General features: G+C 42.8%; 4 protein-coding genes across 4 annotated transcripts; 2 read left to right on the top strand and 2 right to left on the bottom strand.

Annotated features, from left to right (window-relative positions):
* Positions 1 to 370: 370 nt before the first annotated feature.
* B0H65DRAFT_444345 (uncharacterized protein) lies at positions 371 to 2,689 on the top strand (the record flags this gene model as incomplete). Its single annotated transcript, XM_062825679.1, has 6 exons — positions 371 to 426; positions 553 to 646; positions 1,561 to 1,707; positions 2,051 to 2,080; positions 2,112 to 2,204; positions 2,231 to 2,689. The coding sequence occupies 6 exons, from the start codon at positions 371 to 373 to the stop codon at positions 2,687 to 2,689; spliced, it is 879 nt and encodes a 292-aa protein (XP_062679276.1).
* Positions 2,690 to 3,304: 615 nt separating this feature from the next.
* On the top strand, positions 3,305 to 5,069 carry B0H65DRAFT_255658 (uncharacterized protein). Its single transcript, XM_062822550.1, has 2 exons — positions 3,305 to 4,808; positions 4,884 to 5,069. Exons 1-2 carry the CDS (start codon positions 3,431 to 3,433, stop codon positions 5,003 to 5,005), a joined length of 1,500 nt encoding a protein of 499 aa, XP_062679275.1. The 5' UTR covers positions 3,305 to 3,430; the 3' UTR covers positions 5,006 to 5,069.
* A 507-nt stretch (positions 5,070 to 5,576) lies between these two features.
* Positions 5,577 to 7,110, bottom strand: B0H65DRAFT_255594 (KptA family-domain-containing protein). Its single transcript, XM_062822549.1, has 2 exons — positions 7,081 to 7,110; positions 5,577 to 6,990 (listed from the first exon to the last, which is right to left on the bottom strand). Exon 2 carries the CDS (start codon positions 6,894 to 6,896, stop codon positions 5,769 to 5,771), a length of 1,128 nt encoding a protein of 375 aa, XP_062679274.1. The 5' UTR covers positions 6,897 to 6,990; positions 7,081 to 7,110; the 3' UTR covers positions 5,577 to 5,768.
* Positions 7,111 to 8,554: 1,444 nt separating this feature from the next.
* Positions 8,555 to 12,324, bottom strand: B0H65DRAFT_255559 (uncharacterized protein). The gene is made up of 2 exons (XM_062822548.1): positions 10,576 to 12,324; positions 8,555 to 10,498 (listed from the first exon to the last, which is right to left on the bottom strand). Exons 1-2 carry the CDS (start codon positions 11,971 to 11,973, stop codon positions 8,567 to 8,569), a joined length of 3,330 nt encoding a protein of 1,109 aa, XP_062679273.1. The 5' UTR covers positions 11,974 to 12,324; the 3' UTR covers positions 8,555 to 8,566.
* Positions 12,325 to 22,357: the final 10,033 nt, after the last annotated feature.

Genomic DNA, 22,357 nt, shown 5'->3' with positions numbered 1-22,357 from the left:
ACATACCAAGAGATGGCGTTACCTATATGAGGCTATGACCGACGGGACTAGTCGACATGCCAAGAGCTGTCAGGCTGGAAAGGGAGTACCATGCCTATTGTGTTCTGACACCGCATCCAAAGGGGCCCTGGAAACGTCCTTTCCCAACTTGGTCAGAAGTGACGTCTATCGGATTGTTGCGCAGTTGCAAGGGACAGTTGCAAGTGCGTTTTCCTCATTGGCCAACATTGGTTAAAAACGGCAACCTCTAGGCATGGTTTCTCTCACAGCCTTCACCATACACTACGCTATGGATTTCACTTTCGCCGCGTCTAGCCCTACGTGTACTGTGGTACATCACACTAGCGACTGCGTATCCGTATACTAATTAATGCAGTCATTTACGGCCAAGCCTCGTGACATTGACGTATTCTGTACACTCACACGGTACGTCAAAACCGTGTTAGGTACCGGCCGCACTTAACACCGAAGAGCAAGAAAACCTCATACTACTGATGTCAAGCACGTTGTTCGGGCACACCAAAAGTAGTGGACACTACCACCAACCTCAAGGTATCGTGGTGTCTATCGTCCCGTTGTGTCAGGCCTCATCATTCCCGTCTACCGCCTAACCGCCCACGTTCCCGCTCCCGTTTCCCGGGCTGTGGTAAGGACGATGCTACCCCGAACGAATGGTATTGTACACTACGTATTTATTCCATCCACATCACTGCCACCCTTGGCAACGGCAAGTGAGAAGGCGGATCCCTAGCATCAAATAACATGCAACCATGGAAAATGTCGATCGAGATCCACGGTCTGGACAAGATGGGATTCTTACAGGCGGGCAAGGCACATACATACCTCTACGTGTACACGGAGGGAGGCATAGGGCACCGCTTTTTTTTTTTTTGATAACACCACTCGAAATGGGGAAAGCATCAGTCACTTCAATATCCGGGAAAGGTTACCGGATCTACCGATATCAGATCCGATATCACAAAGGTCCCGGGATGTCGACCTACTACAACTCTGGGTTGGGTCCCAGCAAAAGCTTAGAGGCGGCGTCCTGGCGTCCATCTCTTTCCGTTCCCCTGGGTACGACTGTGGCTTATGTTGAGGGGAACGCTGCCCTCTCTGGGCTGGAACAGCAACAAGAGCCGAGGTTCATCAGGTTACATTTACTTGTCTATCAACACCGCCACAACCAACACGAAACACTAACAACCACGAAGCAACCGCCACGGGTATGTATACCAGATAGCTGGCTCGCTGAAAGCGGTACTTCCTTGCGAGAAAAGAATCGCGGAAGAACCCGCGAGCTGCAGACCTGCAAGCGAATGTGCCTGTGACACTGGCAGACAACACATCTTCTCAGCGGCTGGAAAGACCATTCAGACACCACGCAGTCCTCGAGGGCATGAGGAGTCAACTCCTGCACCGACCTGAATCTTTAGTTAAAGCTGAACTGTTCGAACACACCAATCGCCGACGTTGGTGACTATCCCCGGTCCTTGTTTTAAGAACCGCAAAATGAGGGGGGAGTTGACGGGGTTAAGCTTCTCTGAGCGACGAGTACAGTATGGGCAATTTCCTCCACACCACCATGGATGGGGAGAGGATGAAAATGCACCTGAAACTGAAAGTAGTATGGTTCCAGATATGCCATCCAAGGCCATTGATGGCTACGCAGTATGTGAGAAGTCAGGCAAGTCCAATACGCACAGTGTAAGGCTCTGCCATAGGTATCTCTTTCGCTTTTTCTAAAACCCGAATACTCACACCTGTTGCTCAAAACCAATCGACAAACGTCGCTAACCGCAAGTGGACAGACCTGCCTTCTTCAACCACACCCAATGATCCCAATTGGCCAAGTAAACAAAAGGGTTTTAGGGTTCCCTACCTACATGAGGTACTTCCAACAAGTAGACCGGCGTTCGGATGTCGAAAGCGAGATGCTACACTGCCACACAGTCGATCCCGGACCATTTCCTCCACCAACAAAAAGGCAAGACCCGGCCCAAGCATTATTGCGCCCCGATGTGACTGCCTCTTCCAGAATGCGGTACAGTACTGCTTGACACTAGAGTCGTCTACAACGGTAAGTTCCAGGCCTTTGGTGCCTTGGGTAGAAGGACCCCTTCTTTTACCTGGCCCCCAATGCCGAGCCGAGATCAACATCAATGACTGCTACATCACAATATCCCTCATCTTCTGCTATTTCAGTAAGCATGATGACTTCAAATTCCAGGTTTTTGGCAACAGACAGATGCCAACATTCATGGATGAAGCTTGTTGGAGACTTCATAGTACGCCTGGAAGAAGCAAAACCAGTTCGTCCCTGCCCCGCAACCGAGTGATACCCCTTGAGCCAGACGAGCCTGAGTCAACAAAAAGGCATGGCTCTCGGGCCCCCGGACGAACGTTGGAAGTGCCCCGGCGGCTGATTGAGACTAATTCGCCGCCTGCTTGTCTCAGACATTATACCGCTCATGACAGGACTTGGCCTTCCTACGTCCTGGTTGCAATACCCGGCCGGGGCCACCACAGTTACGACTTACGAACGACACCAACATCCCTTACTGCCACATACCTCTACTACTCATCTAACTGGAAAGTGCTTGTCGTTGTCCAAAAGTTGACATGCCCATCGGCCAACGGCCGCTTGGCGAATATGGGGCCCCACGTCGACGACATGGTTTCCGTTTAGGGAAGGCATAACTGGTAGGGCAGAACGGGGCCTGACAAGGCAATGAGGAGAGGGATCAATCAGACTGGCTTACCACTGATGGGTGACAACAACAGACACACATGTTAGGAAAGAAACTAGACAAGGTAGTATACTCATTTAGGGTCTGGGTACTAGTGATCCCCACTTGTCTACCCTACCTACACTGCTAACCTCACCAGCTCACTGTACCTGTTGCTCATTCAGTTTCTGGCTAACTGCCCTGGGAGAACAATGCATACCGATTGATTACGGATAGGCTAGTCTGTCTTTTGGGCTGCCTGACATGTCTATGCTATCATGAAACTCGCATGCTGCCAAATGCAATGGGGGAAGATCTCTATCTGCCACACCTACGGGATGCCTGTCTTCGAGACGATGGAGGCGACCAGGTTGCAGATGTCATACCTACCCCCCCTCCTCCTCCTCTTCTCTCCCCAGACCCCATTCGTTATGTATATAGGGGTTAAAGGTCCCTTGATGATCTCCATCCAGGGTCTCGGATTGTCCACAACCATCATTTGCATACTTGCTTTGTATCATCACATTGTCTGTTCTTGTCTATCGTTTGCCTCGCTTCAAACCCTCAAAGTCGAGAAAGTCTTTACATAAACCTCTTCGAATCCCACCTCCTCAAAACCACGATAGTTTCACAGCATCGGTTTACTTCAGTCATCATCACAACCTCAAAGAACGACTTCACTACTACATAAAGTCATCATCATGTCTTCCACCACTTCACAGCGCTTGTCTTCTCGGGAAGAGTTCGAGTCGAGGACACTCGCTTCTCTCAAGCTCCCAAACATCCGAATCAACGAACTGACCTTCCCATCACCACCATCGACACCCAATTCAGTTCAGTTGAGCCCAAGCTGCAGCTTTCGATCAGTATCATGGAGCAGAAGACCCTCGGTCGACTCGGACTACTTCTCCGGAGCCCTCTCCGGTCTTTCAATCACTTCATCAGTGTCTTCTACTGGCTCGGACTTGAAGAGAAAGGCAAGCATCACCAACTTGGATACTCGCCCAGGGTCCAGCATGCGCAGTCTGCTCGGACCCCAGCAGCAACAACTCTCCCTCCCTCCCATTTCCCACATCTTGAATGCTGTACCCTCACCCTTTGAGCATCAGCTCAGCCAGCACCGAGCCCAGACATCTCCTGGTCATCCCTCACCACGCTTCGCACCTTTCCAGCAAGGCATGTTCACCCCACTGCCATCACCAACCTGCAGCATCTCATCGTCATCATTTTCAAGCCAAGCCCAGCGCCAACCCTCTTCCCTGCCACGGTCTTACTCCGTCCCAGACGTGTGCTACAAGAGTTTATCTGCTGCTTCGCTGTCGATCACCAGTCCCCAGAAGAAGAGACAAGCATCGACTACCTTTGAAAGTGGTGTCTCCTCCCGTTTCTCCGCCTACACCAACAAACTTCAAGTCCGTCCAAGCAAGAGTCATCGCACGACGAGCAGACGGTCTCCCTACGAAAGCGCCGTTGTTCTGCACCGGGGCAGCAGCGACCGCAAATCATCCACCTGCTCATCTACCTCCTCTTCTTCTTCTTCTTCGTCATGCTCGCCTGGCCCTACCACAGACGACGAAACATCCGACCACCCTGACGAGGACGAAAAGCTCGCCACGTCTTCTAGCAGCAGCAACAGCAAAGGCAAAAAGCAAAACATTCAACACACCCCCGAACAAAACCTGTTCATTATCTACCACAAAGACGACCTCGAGCTTCCCTGGGCCGAGATCGAGAAGCGGTACAACGAGCGCTTTCCCGGTCTCTACCGGACCGCTGGTGGATTAAACTGCAATTACTACCGTTTGAACGCCAAGCTGCCGCGGACGGAGGAGTCGGACAAGTTCTCGCTGATCTTTGACGAGCGCCCCCGGTACGACCCGGAGAACCCAGGAAAACTGTTGCCGTTGACGTGGGATGAATACGAGGGGGTTCGGTTCCAGACCATCCATGTCCAGGTTAGGCAGGCGGCCAAAGTGTTGGGGCACCCGATTGGACTCATGTGGAGGTGTCCGGAGGAGCTGGTGAAGAGCGAGAATGAGTGGGTGTTGGAGGAGCATAGGGTTAAGGCTAGGGAGTTGGGTGAGTTTTTTTCTCTTCTTTTTCTGTGATATGAAGGTTTGGTGAGGAAAAGAGGCTAACAATGGTAACAAACAGCTGCAAGAAGGTATTACCAGAGAGAGGCGTGGAAGAGGAGTCAGCAGTTGCAGCAACAGCAACAGCAGCAGCAGCAGCAACAACAGGAACAACAACAAACAGACTCTTACGTTCAAGGCTGAGCAGTTCCGATAAAGACATCAAATCTCGTTGTTCCTACGCATATACATCAAGACTCCCACGAGTTTACCTCAACTTCTAGTACATCCTGAAACCGCATACATATTCTTCCTCTTTCTCTTTTATATTTTCATCTTTCGGGGTTTCTGTACAATTTCTCGTATTTCTTTGCATGTGTATCATCTACAAACATACGGGGATACGGGGCAACACCTGCCAACCATGATACCCTTACTAGAGGGAGGCAGTCTCTTTTGCATTTTTGGTTGGCAGTTAGGTGTTCAAAGGCGAAATAATGGCAGTCATGGGATTCTTGAGTTGATCGTGCTCGGGGACTGGTATGGGACTGGTATGGGACGTGGAAGGGAAAAAGTGGTTGCATATGTTTTCTTTCGGTAGGGTATGGTTGGTACTGGTAATTGGGTGATGAATGGAACGGTGGGGGTTAATGAACACGGGTTAATTGAGTCCTTTTGTAACCATCTTTCCTTGTCATTCCATGTCCATGTACTATTATCAACAACAACAAGTGTCTTGAACGCATAGTCCTTACGGTAGCCATTGGTTGGGAAACATGGCTACGTTTGGATCATTTTTGCGGCATTGGGTGCCTACACTGCTTTTGAAATTTACAGCAACTTCAAAGAACAAGAAACAGGTCTGGTATCCCGATTTGAACCTTTCGTTGCTCATCTTGATTCGTGACTCCTTCTCTCTGTCCCATCTACCGCATGGTAGATAGGGGTAGTCTATCGACCCATCCATCTATTGTGAATCCACCTCCAGATGCTTCACCTCCTCACCCTTTTCCTTTTCCTCTCTCCCCCTTCCTCCTTTCCCGGCACCTCCCCTTCCACCACCACCGCGTCCATGTCCACCACGTCCTCCACCTCTACCGCCCTTACCACCACCACCACCAACACTAGCCCTCCCCTTACCCATCGGCATCCTAATCTCCAACCCCTCCGGCAAATCCGCCACCTTCTGTCCATCTTTCCACAACAGTCCCACGCCCTGTCTCCTCCCCCTAACCTCCTTGAAATACTTGAGCGGGACCAACCCGTCCTTGTCGCCCTCCGTCAACACCACCCCATTATCGCTCATCCACCACTTAATCCCTTTTTCTCCGTCCCCGCCTTGCTCCTCTGCGTCCCTGATACTCCTCTCGACATCCACAAAAACTAACACCTCCGCATCGCTCCTCATCCCACTAATGACACCCCTTTCCGTATCCTCCGGCAATCCAGTGGAGAAATGCACGTGGTTCCTTCCCATGGCTTTGAGTCCGCCGCTCTGGACGATCTTGTCCCAGAAGGCGAAGTAAGTACCGTGGATTACCGTTTCTGGGACCGGAACGGTTCCTCCCTCCGTTTCTCCCTCCTGCTGCTGCTGCTGCTGCTGTCCCCCCTTACCCTCCTGACCAGCCAACACCAACCTCCTCAACAACCCTTCACTCTCCAATTTGATCGAATGCCCCTGATTAGCTCTAATCAGCCAATCCTTCGGGTCCTCACTTTCCTCTCCCACCCCAAGCGCGTTTTCCTCTTTTCCAGGTGCCAACTTGATAGCAAACCTTTGCTTATCACTCTCCCTGACCGCCTTCAAAATCTCCTGAAAGGTGGGCTTCAGCGAGCGGATCGGTCCCCACGCTAGAACCTTGTCCAGGGGCGCGTACCCTTCGGCGTCGAGGGTGATGCCTGCTGAAGAAGCTTGGTGGCGCAGGAGGCGGGAGAGAGCGCGCGAGAGGTCGACGTCGCGACCACCCTTGCGATGACCGCCATGACCGCCACGGCCGGATTTGGGAGCGCGGTGACCACCGCCGCGACCACCGCCGCGGTTGGAGTCGGCGAGGTCTTGGTAGTGGGTTGCTTGGGCTTGGTTGGGAGACGCCATTTTGAGGTGGTAATGGCGGGGATGATGGCGGTGGTGATGGAGTTTGGTTTTGGTTTTGGCGGGGGTTGTGTTTGTGTTTGTGGTTGTTGTGGTGCTGAGGCGGGTTGGTTAGCCGAATTCTCTTCTTTTTTCACGATGCCTGCAAGACAGGAGGATCCCTTTATACTGTGTATGGGGAGCTTGCTTGCTTACCTGCTGCAGGTGAATGTGCGTGCTTCTTCTTGTCTGGCGACGATGAGCCTCGAAAGATGCAAAGTTGGAGGAGTGAATCGAAGTTTTCCAACAGTAGTCCCAACTGTCCACAAAGGGTTGATGTTGCTGTTGCTGATGCTGATGCGATGATGAAATTTTATTGTTAGCAGACTGGGTCACTTGGGTGGGTGAAGAAGTTTTTGATTCAGTCCAGGGTAGGCAGGCAGCAGCAGCAGTCAGAGAGGACAAACGCACCTTCTCATTCAGATTGGATTGAAGAATGAATCTCGCCTCGTCGTGGTTGGTTTTGACCAAGGGGATGGGGATGAATAACTCGAATGGTGAGACGAGATGGACGGGGTGCCTGTACAAAATAATTGTGACACGATGATGGAAACCTGACTTGTCAATAGTCAGCCGACAGATTTTGTTACCGTAATAAACGCAGTTTTTGCGTAAAGACCCGCACTCGCCGCATCATGAAATCATACAGACCGTTACAATTCGCCCCAGATACAAGGTTTCATTCAGGTGAACAAAATCAACCACTTTGATGATTCATGGGCTTGTTGACCCGAAACTGCGAAAATTATCACGCCGACATGAGTCACTGCCGAGTTCAACTTACGCCTTGCCAAGCTCACCGAAGTGGGAGACCTTGGGGACTATGGTACGCTTTTCTTGTGGTTGTAATACATCCAGTTTTCGCTTTGCTGCTCCATGATTATGTTTACACCGATGATGCACGCTGACTGACGCCCATACTAATGACCCGAACACAGTACAAAGATGAAGATAATGGATCAAAATTCCAAGATATCTAACCATCCCACCACATTCCTCGCCTAGTGATACAACTTATCGCATCCTCGCGACAAACCACAGCGTTTAGCTCTAACCATCCTACCCTCACCGTGTCACCGTCGCCCCGTACCGTCCGTGTATACATGTGTATACATGTGTAAATGTTCAATGTAACAGCTTAATGAGGTACCATATGTAGATGCATGCATTGCACAACGCGCTATGCTGTATGCTGTCCGTCCGGTCCCTTTTCTCCCCCTTTTCACCGGCTAACACGGATGGTTGACAAAAGAGATTCGTTACAGAAAGATGTGGTTTGTTGCGCCTCTTGGTGCGTCGTCGTAAACACTGAAGGCTCTCTCTAGCCCCAGCCCTCTGAAGATAAAATATTGAAAGAAAAGTTTGTGTAGGATGTGGGTTCCTCCCGACTTTCCGCTTCGTATCTGTCGATTAAACAGACACGAAAGACGGAGAAAAAGAAAACGAAAAAGGTATAAAGACAACGCCCAACGCCCAAATGGTATATGTCGAAAGTGTTGTTGTTACATTCATGAACAGCATGGTCTGAACGTCATAAGGGGGCATGATTTTCCCGCAATTTTTTACTCTCCTACCAACCGCCACCGCCACCATTACCTCCTCTCCTCCTAGCTCCTCAACTCCTCAACTACTCCTCATCTGTATCCGCCAACTTGTTGCGCGCTGGCTTGTTGTTGATGTTGCTGCTGTTGCAAGTTCGACGTGGAAATGCTGGGTATCCCCGAGTCACGCGTCCGTCGGCTGATACTACCAGTCCGATTGAGCATCGCCGTCTGACCCAGCGACAGCTGGCGCTGCGCCCTCTCCTCCGCAAGCCTTTCCGCGTAGCTGCTGGCAACGACGGTCTCCCGCTCTCCACCTGCTGTCCTGTCGAGGTATCGACGGCTGGCCGAAGGCTGAATTACAGGAGCAGTAGGGGCACTCAGCCTGGAACTTATCGAGGTAGGGACCAATCGCCTGCGGGGCAAAGCTGAAGAGCCAAGCGGAGTATTGTCAGGAGGAGACGAAGTTTGACCGGTGAATTCACGCGGAGTACCTCGCAATCCATTGACCTCTGTTATGGCCCTGGATGGGGTGCGATACCGGTCCTCGTCCTCCTCGTTAAAGACTTTCCGGGAACGGAGCAGCAACGATGTCTTGCGGCCCTCCGCAGGCATCTCTTCTTGTTCCTCTGGTCCTACTCTCCGGCTCCTCAAAAGCAACGACGACCTTCTGCCATTGACTTGCTCCTCCGGTTCCTCTACCGCAACCCGGCGGTTCCGAGCCAACAGCAGGGACGATTTTCGCCCGGGGGTACCAAAGTCAACGGGGGTAGCTGGCACGGCTGAATTCCTGGGACTCGGTAGAGCACTCGCAGCCAAGAGTGATATCCTTCGCTGTTCCATTGTCGTTGGAGCCCTAGGACTAGTAACGCTCGGTTGTGGCAATGCTGTCTCTACAATAATGCTCGATCGTCGCTGGCCCGTGATGCCTGTGAACTTGGCCGCTGTTGTTGGTGTTATGACCTTTTCAGTCTCGCGGTTGGGAGCCGCGGGCTGAGCTGGCTTGGTCTGGTTAGCTTCATCCGTCAATGCGATGCATAACTCAGTCAAGCTCCTGCAGATACTATCCGCTTTCCTTCGGAGCTGCCGATCCGTGACACCACTACCATAGCCCCCAACAACACTCGCGCCGCTCGATATCGGTCCCGGCTGTCCGGCAGCACCAATCATGGAAGTCAAAGCCAAGGCGTCATTTGCTGCCGACTCAATAGCATTGAAGACTTCAGCACTGATCAGGCCTTTTGTCTTTAACAGGGCTGATAGAAGAATGGGCTGTGTTTCTCGTGATGACGCATTACTAGCCGTCTCTCCGTGGTTAACAGTAGTTCCTCCCGATCCACGCTTCGGCGACGCGGACATGGTTGTAGCATTGGTCGTCGCTGTAGGCGGACGCTCCTCTGAACTCCTGGAATTTCCTGCTCCTGACGGTGGCTTCTTCCCCGTCAACTCCAACCTATGAATGCGAGACTTTAGGTCGTCCAGCTCATCCCAGACAGTAGAGGGGTCCGCCGTCGATGTTGATGAATCCGTCCCTTCGGCGCCTTGATTTGTCTCCACGTTCTGAGGTGGTTCTGGTCTTTGCGGCTCAGGAGCCCGGGGAACTAATGGCGACGAGTTGTAAATCCGGCCGCCAAGGGCAAGGTTCGAATTCCGATATTGTGAATTCCTCCCAACGGACGAGATCTCTGCCATTGACGATCTTCGTGAAAGTCCGGCGCCCGCCTCATAAGCATCCTGGAACGCTATCTGCCGGGGGGTTGGCGGGGCTTGTCTCAGAGAGGTTCGAACAGACTGGGAGCGACCAAGATCCTCCTGCGGTAGGTTGGTAATGAGACGATCTCTCGTGATGCCTCGGAAAGGTTCGCGGGCTGTTTGTGAGTCGGAACGCAGCCGGCTTTTGGACGAGGTTGTGTCGCGGGAATCGGAAAGTCGCCGAGAAGACACCTGGGGCGGTGATGACGTCTGATAAGATGGTATCGCTGTAGATAGTGGCCGGCGATGGGAGGAGGTTCGATTTATGCGTGACTGTCCGCCAGTTAGCCAATAAGCTACCGCGCAAATTCCGTAGGCGAATAGCAAACACCCCAGATAAACCGACTTACAATTGCGCTCTGATCCTCAGTCCGGCTTTGCGCCGGCCGCGGTGCTGGATCCTCGCGGGCAATATTCATAAAGATTTCGGCCGTATTTTCATTGTCGGAAGCGGCAGCAGCCGAATCTGGTGGTGTCATCCGCGACATATCGTCATCCCGTCTGCCCTCCAGGGCCCTCAATGCGCGTTCTCTCTGGGTTGAGTTCGACATGTCCCCCTCGTTTGTATCGCCCGCGGTGCGCCCGGGATCGTAGTCGTCGAACAACAGGTCGTCGCGAGATGTCGACGAGCGTAATGTTCGGGTCGGGGAGGTATTTGCTTGCCCTCCGGAGCCGGGACCGGAGGCACTTAGGACAATGGCGGGTTTGGAAGAGGCTGGCGGGCGGGATCTCCTCTTCTCATTAATCTTCCTCGACTTGGTGGTCGCGGGCGGTACCGGTTCACGTGGGCCCTGCGCAGTATCGATGGAAGGTGAAAGTCCGATCGAGGTCGTTTGGCGACGTTTCCCAACGGGTGTTACGATAGATGCAGACCGGTATCTCGACGCATACGGGCCCCTGGCGGCACTTTGACTATCGCAGACGGAAGAGGCTGGGCGCTTTGAGCCAATAGACGAGTGCTGTGCTGTTGGCGAAAAGGGCTGGAACGTCGAGGCTCGAATGGCAGGAGAGTCTCGTAATCGCTTGTGGGCTTGTCTTGGCGGTGTTGCTGCAGTAGTAGTCGAGCTCGAAAGCTGTGGGTGGTTGACGAGGTTATGATTAAATGGGCTAGTCGATTGCTGCTGGTTAAATTGTGGTGGACTGGCAGTTGCGGCTAGCTGTAGGTCAAGAGGTAATTGCAGGTGCGCAGGGTCTCCAGCTGTCGACGAGACTGGGCCCCGTCTAGATTTATTAGGTGAGGGTGGGATGTGGATGGGCTGCAGGAGCGGCAGCGAAGGGAAAAGCGACCTGGATGCGTCCTTTTTCTGAAGGTCGGCGAAGCGAAAAGCGGGAAGTTTGGAGGAATTGTGGTTCTGACGGTGCGTGTGATGGACGTTGCTCTCATCGGCAGTCTGTGAAATGCCGTTGTTGAGGTTGTCACTGCCGTTGCCGGTTGCTAGGCGAGCGGTGGTGGTGGTGACCGTGGTGTTGTAGGTGTCAAGGTTGGATCCAGGCCCGGGCAGCTGGTTGGTGTTGGAGTTGGAGGTGATGACGGCCGAGTTGTGCTTCTTTCCCCCAGGAGCTCGAGTTCCGGCGCTAGGGCTGTCCGTGCCCTTCTTCTTCCTGTCAGCCCCAGTGGTGGTTCCTCTTCTGCGCAATTGTGTGCGTGCGCTGAACGAGTCCACTGTGAAGTGAAATGTGGAAGCAGCCCCAGGGGCAAGGCCCTGGCCCGGGCCCGCCGCCTGTTCCCCCAAACTGGACGATGTCATGTTGACGAAACTGGACCCGCGCCGTTGCTCTTCGAATCCCGGATTGTGGGCACTCGACGTCCCTGTTCCTCCACTGCGCAATTCGGAAATCCCCTGTCTCCCCTGACTGATCCACGCCTAATAACAACCCGATCAGATAGATCGTCTTGGGCTCTTGGGGCCTCTCCTTGTTTGATTTCACACCAATCTATTGTTGGGTTGGCTTCCAGGTCGGTCTTTGCGCTCCTGACATCCGCACAACACTAACAATGACACGGGACTTGGTCCACGGGAGACCAACGCGTGATCCCCTAGCTAACAGCGAGCCGGTCGTGCGCAATACCTAGGTGTTGAGCATTCAACTCCCAAGCTAGGTGAACCACAGCAAGATTTCCACTTGCTGCCGGCGAGACCCGAGTGGGTATAGATGATATTAAGATTGCAATCGATAACGGACTTGTTAAAGGGCCAAGGAGTAAACAAGATGATGGCGGCAAGGATGAGAGTGGAAAGAGTGGAGAGAGTTTGATATGACAAGCGAGGAGACACTCCTACCCAGCACGATAACCCCCCGATGAAATGAGATGAACGGGTGATGTGACTTGACTTGGGCGGTCTCAACCCTAGATGAGGGAGCACAGATGGCACAGATAGGTGGCCGGTGAGCAGCTCCCAAGGAGAAATATGAAATTGATGGCTTCAACACACATACCAACACAACAGTCAAGCCACGAGTGAGGCGACCGATGGTTGGAAGAGAGGATAGAGCGTTCCTAGACACCTGACGGTTACCTCATGCCACTGATGTCCGGGCCCGAGAAAGTAAGACTCGAATGTCGACGAGCCTCCACTCGGATTGGTATAAGACGGACGGGCGAACGATGGGATTGGCCAAAGCTGCAGACGATGCAGAACTGCTGCGTCGTGTACCGGAAGATATATGTAAGTGTTCTGCAGGGCGTGCGCCGTCGACTTGACTGGTGGGAAGCCAGGGAGTTGCGGCATGATTCTGCAATCCCGCCTCCAGAAAGACGGCCCGTCCATCGTCGTCAGTCATTGGGGGCAGCAGCAAGGGATCGATTGGGATCCAGAACTGCGGGAACGGAACGAAGCCCTATCTCCAAAAGCCGTCATCGGCTCATCGCAGAGTTTACGAGCCTATGAGAGTCTCAAGAAGCCCTTCACGACCAGTTCAAGAAAAAGGCCAATGCTAAATGCTCCCACACTCCCTTTCCGGCTCCTCTTTGGCCATGTGCGCATGAAGCTAAAAAGCGGAAGACTACCTGCACGACTATAGCGGTTCAGGGCCTGATTGGGCTGTCTCCACTCGCAAAGGGGCAAAGTAAAGATGTTGAATGTCATCATAGCTCCATTCCAAGCAGAGCTTTTGGTGGATGTGTGATGGAGCCAATGAGTGAGCCTCTTTTGCACTTGAATCAGCAATATTCCAAAGGTTATATTGTCAGTAAAATGTGTTGAAAAGATGTTTGAAGAGCCTCTCAACCCGCTCCTGAGATGGCCCGGTCGAGAAGGCGGCGCAATCTCCCGTCTGCCCACACGCCCAACCCGTCTTCAATTGAACCCCGCATACCAGCGTCGTTTTTTTCTCTTCGGCTCGTTTACATGTTGTTTGGAGGCTTCTGGGGAGCAATACCCCCAGTCCGCATTGATGCCTCATTAATATTGGGGGTTCGATATAATATTCAGAGGGTAATATGTCACCCCGACCCGGTGATGTCTCGCGTGTGTGCCGTGTTATCAGGGTCTGTTTGTCAAACTGTCCTGGTAGTTAATGTCCCCTTGTCCCCCTTGTTTGGCTCCTGAGTCCTACCCTAACCCCGGTGCTTCATATCGACCTCCAACCCGCCGAACCCCCAGTGCCCCCGTGCTCTGTAGCACCGAGTTTGGAGTGTTCGAGGTAGGTCCCGCTGTGCTCGATAATTGCTTTTCTGTGCTAATAAGTATCCAAGAAACCGTTCATGAGGATACCCCTTGGCTTGGCCTAGGGGGCTAGGCTTGCGAGTGTGTAAGCGAGGGGAGATCTACCCGAGGATGAGGCCGGAGAGGAAACAAAGATGTTTTGTCCCCATGCCAACTGCGGTATGGCGGTAGAACTAAAGACCACAAGGGTTGAGGAGCTTTAAATGATGGAGAGGAAGTTTGAAGAAAAGAGTCTCACGTCACCACGGGAACTGCAACACCACAAAGGTCCCAATGAAAGCGCGACTTGACCAGGCCTGGCCTAACCTGGGCTGCTCTCCCAGAGTCCTAGGGCCAAGCAAGGGGCATACGTGGAGGCTGCATGCTATCAAATGTGACGGTGCAGAATTGATTGATTGAAGAGTATATGTGACTAACTCGCCCAGAAGGTATGGGGGGTGCTGGAGTAACCTAGATATACCTAGAAATCAAGCAATATCAAATAGCTAGAGCGCTAACCTCCATATAGTATAGCTAAAACCACCCTTAAATATAACACACCCCCTCACTTACAGACCTTCCAAACAGGGTAAAAGTAAAGCTATTTATAAAATCTCTCTTCTAATACGTTAATTTCTCTAACTAAACTATAAATATCCTCTAAAGCATCATCCAAAATCTCCTTATCCATCCCTATCTCCTTACAAACTAATATATTCATTATTCCCATCAGTTCCCAGAATTTCTCATAATCCAATTATCCTAAAACCTTCGTCAATCTATCAGCTAGTATCTTCTTCGTCTCCAAATACTCAACTTTAATCCTTCCCTCCATAATCTCCTACCTTAACTAATAATAATAAATATTAATATACTTCAACTTAATTATCAACTTCACTACCTCAATGATTAACACACAAATTATTTATATATTATTATAACCGATCACAAATATATCCTTATCGAAAGGAATATCAATCTTCTTATATAAACGCATAATAATAATAATTTCCTTAATAACATTTAAAATGGATAATAACTCTACTTATACTATTAAAATAGATACCGTCTTTTATTTAATTATACCCAATAAATTAAATTACTAAAAAACTTAATTGTAAATATATATAAATTCTTTCAATTTAAAGAATTATTAGCCTACAATATATTTAAAACGATCTCGAATTTCGTTAACTTATTATAACAAAGGGAGAAATTAAAATAATATTAAAAATAGTACAAAACCTTATTAACAACCTTATAATATTAAAGACTAGGATTATAATTATAATAAACTAATCGGCTAGCAGCAAAAATAATATTAAATTAGGTAATTACAATAGCGTATATTATAAAACTGATAACGACCTAATATTTTCGTATTTTATTAAAAGAAGCTATGATATTATAAAATATAAATTCTTTATTATTTATCGGAATAAAGGCGAAAATATAGGGATTTTTAATCAATTTAGTAATTTTATAAATATATTCCCGTTACGACAACCAAATACAACCTACCTCTTAGTCTCGAATAATTTCGATACCTCAAAACTATTAAGAATTATTACTACTAATAAACTTATACTTCTCCTCCAACTTCTTCGTAACCCATATAATTTTATCGTACTATAATTTATTAAAGGCGAAAATAATATCGTTAATGTAATTAAAAATTAAAAATCTATTATATTTAAAGATATATAGGTCTTTAAATAATAATTTAAACCCTAAACTTTCGAAAGTCCTATTAAATTTTCGTTACTATAATAAAAGAATTCGTTAAAAATTATAAAAGGCCTTAAGGATCTTAAAAACAATATTATACTTTTGATAACTAAGGGGTATATATATATAAATCTCCTTATCGAAATAGGTATTAACGAAGGCATTTACTATATCATATTTAATAAATTCGAAATCGAACTTAATAATGTAGGTAATAATTAACCGAAATAAATAATTAATTAATATAGAAGTATAAATTTTTTATTATAATTATACTATTAGTTTCTTCTAATTACGAGGCGAACTTTTACTTTTAATAACCAATTATATTTATTAAACATATATATATATATACCTATATACAATCGAAAATTTAAAAACTTTTAATACGGGAAATATCTTTGTCAATTTTGACCTATAACATCATCTCTTTATAATTATCGAAATATACTTCCTCCATTTACTTAAAAAAATTACTTAAATCGTAATATTCGAAATCGTAATAAATCTTTAAAACTAGAAGGAAATCTTAACATTTAATAGACTCCAATCTACTACCCTTAGAAATTAAATAATTAATTTCTACCTTTATAATTATTTTACCCTACTACTACCTAACTAATTAAATAAATTTCTTAACGTTAAATGTAATTTCCTATAATTCGAAAGTCGGGAAGGAAATAAACTCTAGTAAATCTATTATAAGGCCGGTAATAAAAGTAGCTAATAATATACTTAATAAAATAGGGTAGCTAAATATAAAATTAATAAATATTTTACTCTAAATAGTAAATTCTATTAATTTCGAGATAGTTTCGTTACTATCTTCTTAAAATTCGTTATCGAAGAATAATGATAAGAGAGGGGTAAAACCGTTTTTTTCTATATTTTAGGTTATATTAAAGGGCTCGAAATATTGCATAGATAATTAAAGAGGTTAATTAATTCAATTAAGTAAATTGGCAATCTCATCGCTAATTAGCCTTAATCCTTCTTTAAAATTATTAAAGTTCCCTAAATAAACTAAATCTTCGTCAAAGAGTATATTACAGGTATAAATAATATAATTAATTTACGGGTTCTAAACTTAGTAAATAAAAGAGGCAGTATAACCAATAAAGAATCCGATTTAAACTTTTAATTAAAACTTTTTACGCTATTATTCTTTTTTCTATATAATACCTATTATCGCATATATTTTATAACTATAAACACGTAAATAATTGAAATTAAATTTATAGGGTTTAATTTATACCCCCTTATAATAGGCCACGAAAATATAAAACTACTTATATAATAACTTCTAATTATAAAAATACCTAAGCAATTAATTAATAAAATAAACCGAAATTAAAATAATTTAAAACTAAAGGTTATAAGGGAATATAATGCTATTTATTATTATACGCGCCTTTTCTTTAATTATACCCCTTAAACGTTCAATACCGCCGTTTTAAATTTAAATATTGAATATTAAAGGCTCGAAAATAATAAAGCGTATAATTAGCTTATCCCTAATATCTTAACTATTAAACTCGTTATCATATTCAACGTGTTTAACTTTAATATTATATTAATAATTAATTATATTAATAACAGAAAGAAATTCTTCAATAATAGCCTTAACTATTTAATTCGCTACATAAATATCCCAAACGAATCCAATCTATCAATCAATAATAAATATAATGTATTTAAAGCTACCTCTCCCTATTTTATATTCGAAGAAATTGACGGCGAAACGCTCTCTCAGACTAAATTTCCTATTTTATAATTTTCATTTAATTTGTCGTTTAATTTTTAAAATACCGTACGTATCACACTAGTAAATAGCGGGCCCTTTAAATTTAGCGCCTTCAACGTTATAAAAGGATTTAAAAATTTAAAAACTATAATAACTGAATTGTTTATATTAGAATTTAACGGATATTTTATATATACGACGGCCGGTAAAGGAATTAAAGGGATTTCGACGAATAAAGAAAACGGCATAATTAAAAGAGAGGGGAAGGTATTCGAAGAATATTTAATGATAAATATTTTAAAAGAAATAAAAGAGTAAACCATTTAGCCGACGGAGGTAATTATTAGACGGTTTATAATTTTAATAAAGACCTTACTTTTAAAATAAATATAGTAATATAAAATTTATAATAAAATTAGGGTAGAAGGCTACTTCTTTCAATTGTAGTTTTAGAGTTCCTTTCTCTCCCTATATTTCTACGTTAATAATCCTAAAACCCTTAATAAATCTTTAAAATTTACTAGCCTAAACGCGGTCCTTTAAGTACGTTATTCGAAACGAAGAGAAATAATTAATTTTATTAAAAATATAAATAGAAAACCCGGAATCGAAGATTATAAAATTTTTAAATAAATAAGTATTACTCTTACTATTATTTGTATTAAAAGTACTTTATTTAATAAGAAATACTAAATTATAAGTACCGATTTTTCATCTCCTTTAATTTTTCAAAATAATAATCTACGTAAAGGTAATAAAATAATCCCGTATTTAATTCCTAACCTTTTCAACCTCTTTACTGATTTCGGGATACTTTTTAAAATTCTTATTAATAAACTTTTAATTAAAGCCGCTTAATTTCCATTTAAGATTATCCCTAATTTTAAATATTAAATACTAATAGCGCATTATTAAGTGAGAGCTTCGCTCGTAAACCTTATAAAGTAGTGTCATAGGGCTAAGGCCTAGGCTGTAGCGCTCTGGTTATCGACTAGAGCTATTATAAAGCGCCGTAGCTATATCTATACAGCCCCTATTAAAACCTCGCATTTCTAATAGAGCTACCTCTCAAACAAAACTTTCCTTCTTTGTAAAACTTCAATTAAACTATACAACCAGCACCTATATTAATCGTACTATCTCCGTTATATCAAATTCTATTGTAACAGACCTAATAGAATAAAATAAACAGCCGCTACAATAGTAGTAATAAAGCCTACCTACCTAAATGGCTGTAGTTAGAATTTCCGTGGAATTTTCCGCCGCTATAGCCGCCGTAGCCGTAAAATAAAAAAAGGCTACGAAGAGAGAAATTATACGCCTTGTACAAAAGAAGGAAGATTTTGCTAGGACGTTATTTATTAATAACGCATTTGCTTAAATAGTAAAAATAATATTCAATATATAGCATACTATTTAAAATTAATAAAACCCCTTCAACGTTAATATAATTACCGTAATAACTATTATTACCCCGAACGCTGTAATTAATATTATATAAGAAGCTGCTCCCTATTATAATTCTAAACGTAAAAATATCCGCTGGCTGAAATAGGATGGAACCCCCTCTATATTTAGTTTCTATCTTACCTAATTACGCCTTATATATAAAGAAGAGAAATTGGTAGGAACTATTACTAATAATAAATTAGATTAGTTAATATTATTAGACGCCTTCCCGGCCGATAAAATAGTTAAAGTAGAAGCCTTCTAGCGTTCTAATAGTATTAATAGTATCCGTAGATTCGAGGATTTCTTTAATTACTTCGAATTAATTTTCGGTAATAAAAATGAAAAAGAATTAGCTTTAACCCGCTTACGTACTATATAATAGAGAAAGAACTAATCCCTATCGGATTAATTTCCTACGTTCGAAAAGAACCTTACGAAAGTTAAGGGCTTTATTTAGGAAAATAATTCTAAATTACCCTAATTAAACACTTTTATATTTAATATTCTCTACGATTAATTAATTATAATCTGTATACCTGAAATTTACGATTTGTATATTAAATAATTAAAAGATATTACGTAGAAATTTAAAGCTAATAAAGCCTTCCGTAATATTAGGGGTAATGATAAAGAATATAATTATTATTATTAGAATTCCCTTTTCCGGCGCGACCCTACCCCTATTTTTAAATATTTTAAAAATATAAATAGTAATATTACGATAGGCTATATTAAAATAAAGGGTAATTTTAATAATAAGGACGTTAAACGTACTAAATAAGTTTCTAAGACGAAAGAAATAAACGCCGTACTTTAAATTTCTATTTCTATTACAGAGTTAATAAGTATATAGTCAGTAATTATATATATTAACTAATATAACGTCCTCTTATAGGCAATAAATTTATTAAAATTAAGTTTAAAGTAGAACCCGTATTAGAAGATAATAATAAATATTCTTCCTCTAAAGAATCGGAAAAAAAATAACTCCCTTATAAAGTCAAATAAAAGAATATTCTAAAGTACTAAGTAAGGAAGCGAGAACTAAAAGCTTCCCAGGACCTATAAAGATAAATATTATTAAAATACCTATTATTATTAATAATAACAATTATTTCTATACCCTCGTCAATAAAGGTTACTAATACTATACTGTAATTAGTAAAAATATTATTAAAAAACTAAGAATTCCTATTATACCTATATTTAAAAAAATAAGTACGAAGAGCCTCAATAAAAATAGAAAGGGCGGAAATTAAAGGGATTATTTATTTTAAAGTAAATATTTATGAGTATAAATCTATCGTCTATATTTATATAGTCTTTAAATTAGAATTCCCTATTATTCTAGAGAAACTATAATTGACTATTATAAAGGCCTACTCTATCCCTTATAAATATAAACTTTGGTATGGAGTAGCTGATTACTAAATCCCGTACTTAAAATATTCCCCGAAAAGTTTTTCCTTAAAAATTAAAGAATTTAAAAAAGTAATATACTATTCAATAACTATATTCGTAACTATAATAAATAAAATTAGGAAGAAAAGCGGCTAGTAAGCTGCGGAATTAACGATATTCGTAATAAGTTTACGAAATATTAAGAAGGCCTTTAAGCCTAAAGTCGGTATAATAAATAGAAAACTACGAAAAATAATCCTTATAGAAATATATAATTACCTATTCGTTTAGAAGTAAGAGGAGCTTAATAAAGTTAATCCTAACCGCTTAAATATCAATTATAAAATCGAATTTAAGAAAGACAAAAACGGTAAGAAGTTACTTTTCTTTTATAATTACGTTTATAATATATTACGAAAAGAATTCTTAATACTAAAAAAAACCTTTACAAATTTTCTTAATAAGGGTTTTATCCGTATTAATAATTTGATTACCGTTACGCCAATTCTCTTTATTAGGAAGCCGGGAAGAGGTTTTCAATTTTATTACAATTATAAAATTCTTAATATTATTATTAAAGTAGATTAGTACCTATTACCCTTAATTAAAGAGACGTTCAAAATTATCATTAAAGCGAAATAGTTTACTAAGATAGATATTGTACAAGTATTCTATAAAATCCGTATAGCTGAAGGAGAGAAAGGGAAAACGGTATTTCAAATTCAATATAAATTATTTAAGTAATTAGTTATAGTTTTGGGATTATTAAGAATATTAGTAATATTTTAACGGTATATTAATTATATTCTAGGGAATTATTTCGATAATTTTACCTTAGTATATATAAATAATATATTAAATTTCTTATCAAGTTCTAAAGTAAATTATTTAGTTGAAGTGTACAAAGTTATTAAATATATAATTATTATTAAATTCTATTTAAACCCTAAAAAATAAGAATTTGTAGTAAAGAGCGTTAAATATTTAAATTTCATTATTATTATAAATATTAGTATTCAAGCGGACCTAGAAAAGATTAGAGCGATTATTGAATAAGAGGTACTTATATTTTAAAGAGGGGTACGAAGTTTCTTTAAGTTTACTAACTATTACCGGATATTTATTAAAAACTTCTCTTCGGTTGTAGGATTGCTAATAGCCCTTATAGGTAAGGAGGTCCCTTTTGAACAGACCGAATAATACGATATAGTTTTTAAAAAAATTAAAGGAATTATTTATTAAAGCCCCTATTCTTACTTAGTAGGATCCCGATTTACTTACTTTTTTAGAAGTAGATTATAATAGGTATAATTCTAGTAATATCCTTACCTAGGAGAGCGATAGGTAGAAAATAGCGGTTATTTATTATTCCTAAAAGTTTACCCCCGTTAAATATAATTACCCTATTTATAGTAAGGAGATATTTGTAATTATTAAATATATAAAAGAATAGTTTACGGAATTTAAAAGCTATAAGAAGTTCGTTATTATTATTAATTATTGTAATTTCGAATATTTTATAGAAAGGTAAAAATTCTTTAAACGGTAAGCGCGATAAGCCGAATTTTTCATATAATTTAATTTCGAAATCTTTTACTGTCCGAAGAAATTTATTATAATTCTTAATATTCTATTCCGTTGGGATTAAGACTGCCTTAATAAGGAGGATGTAAACGTTAGGGAAATGTAATTAATTCTCTAATTTGCTCTCAAAAATTATATTTGTATAGTCGCTTCCTTTATTATAGTAGGGGAGGGCGTAAAAGTATTTAAAAATTTAAATTTGTAATAATTTTTCAAAAAAAGTTTCTTAAAAAGACGAAGTCTGTTAAATTATTTACTAAGCTGTTATTAATAAAGATAGGACCTTCTTAATTTCTATATAAGGTTTAAAAATTCAATTGGGTAAATATATTATTAATAGGCTTAGCAAGTTATATTACAAAGGCTGTATTTAAATTCTAAGAATTTTTATTATTATTGAAGCTGTAACCTTGTATATATCCTTAGAAAATATTGAAAGGAATGTTCTCTATACTTGTATTATTTAAGAAGTATACGATTCGAAGGCTCTTGGGTACCCCGGAAGAGAAGGTACTATTTATATTATAAATAAGGATTTCTATTGGCTGCTAATAGGTATTTATATCTATTGGTTCT

Source organism: Neurospora tetraspora (assembly GCF_033439725.1).
Source record: "Neurospora tetraspora strain CBS 560.94 chromosome Unknown B0H65scaffold_6, whole genome shotgun sequence".
Classification (NCBI taxonomy): Eukaryota; Fungi; Ascomycota; class Sordariomycetes; order Sordariales; family Sordariaceae; genus Neurospora; species Neurospora tetraspora.
The sequence above is the reverse complement of the archived record's forward strand: the minus strand, read 5'-3'. Positions and strand labels throughout refer to the sequence as shown.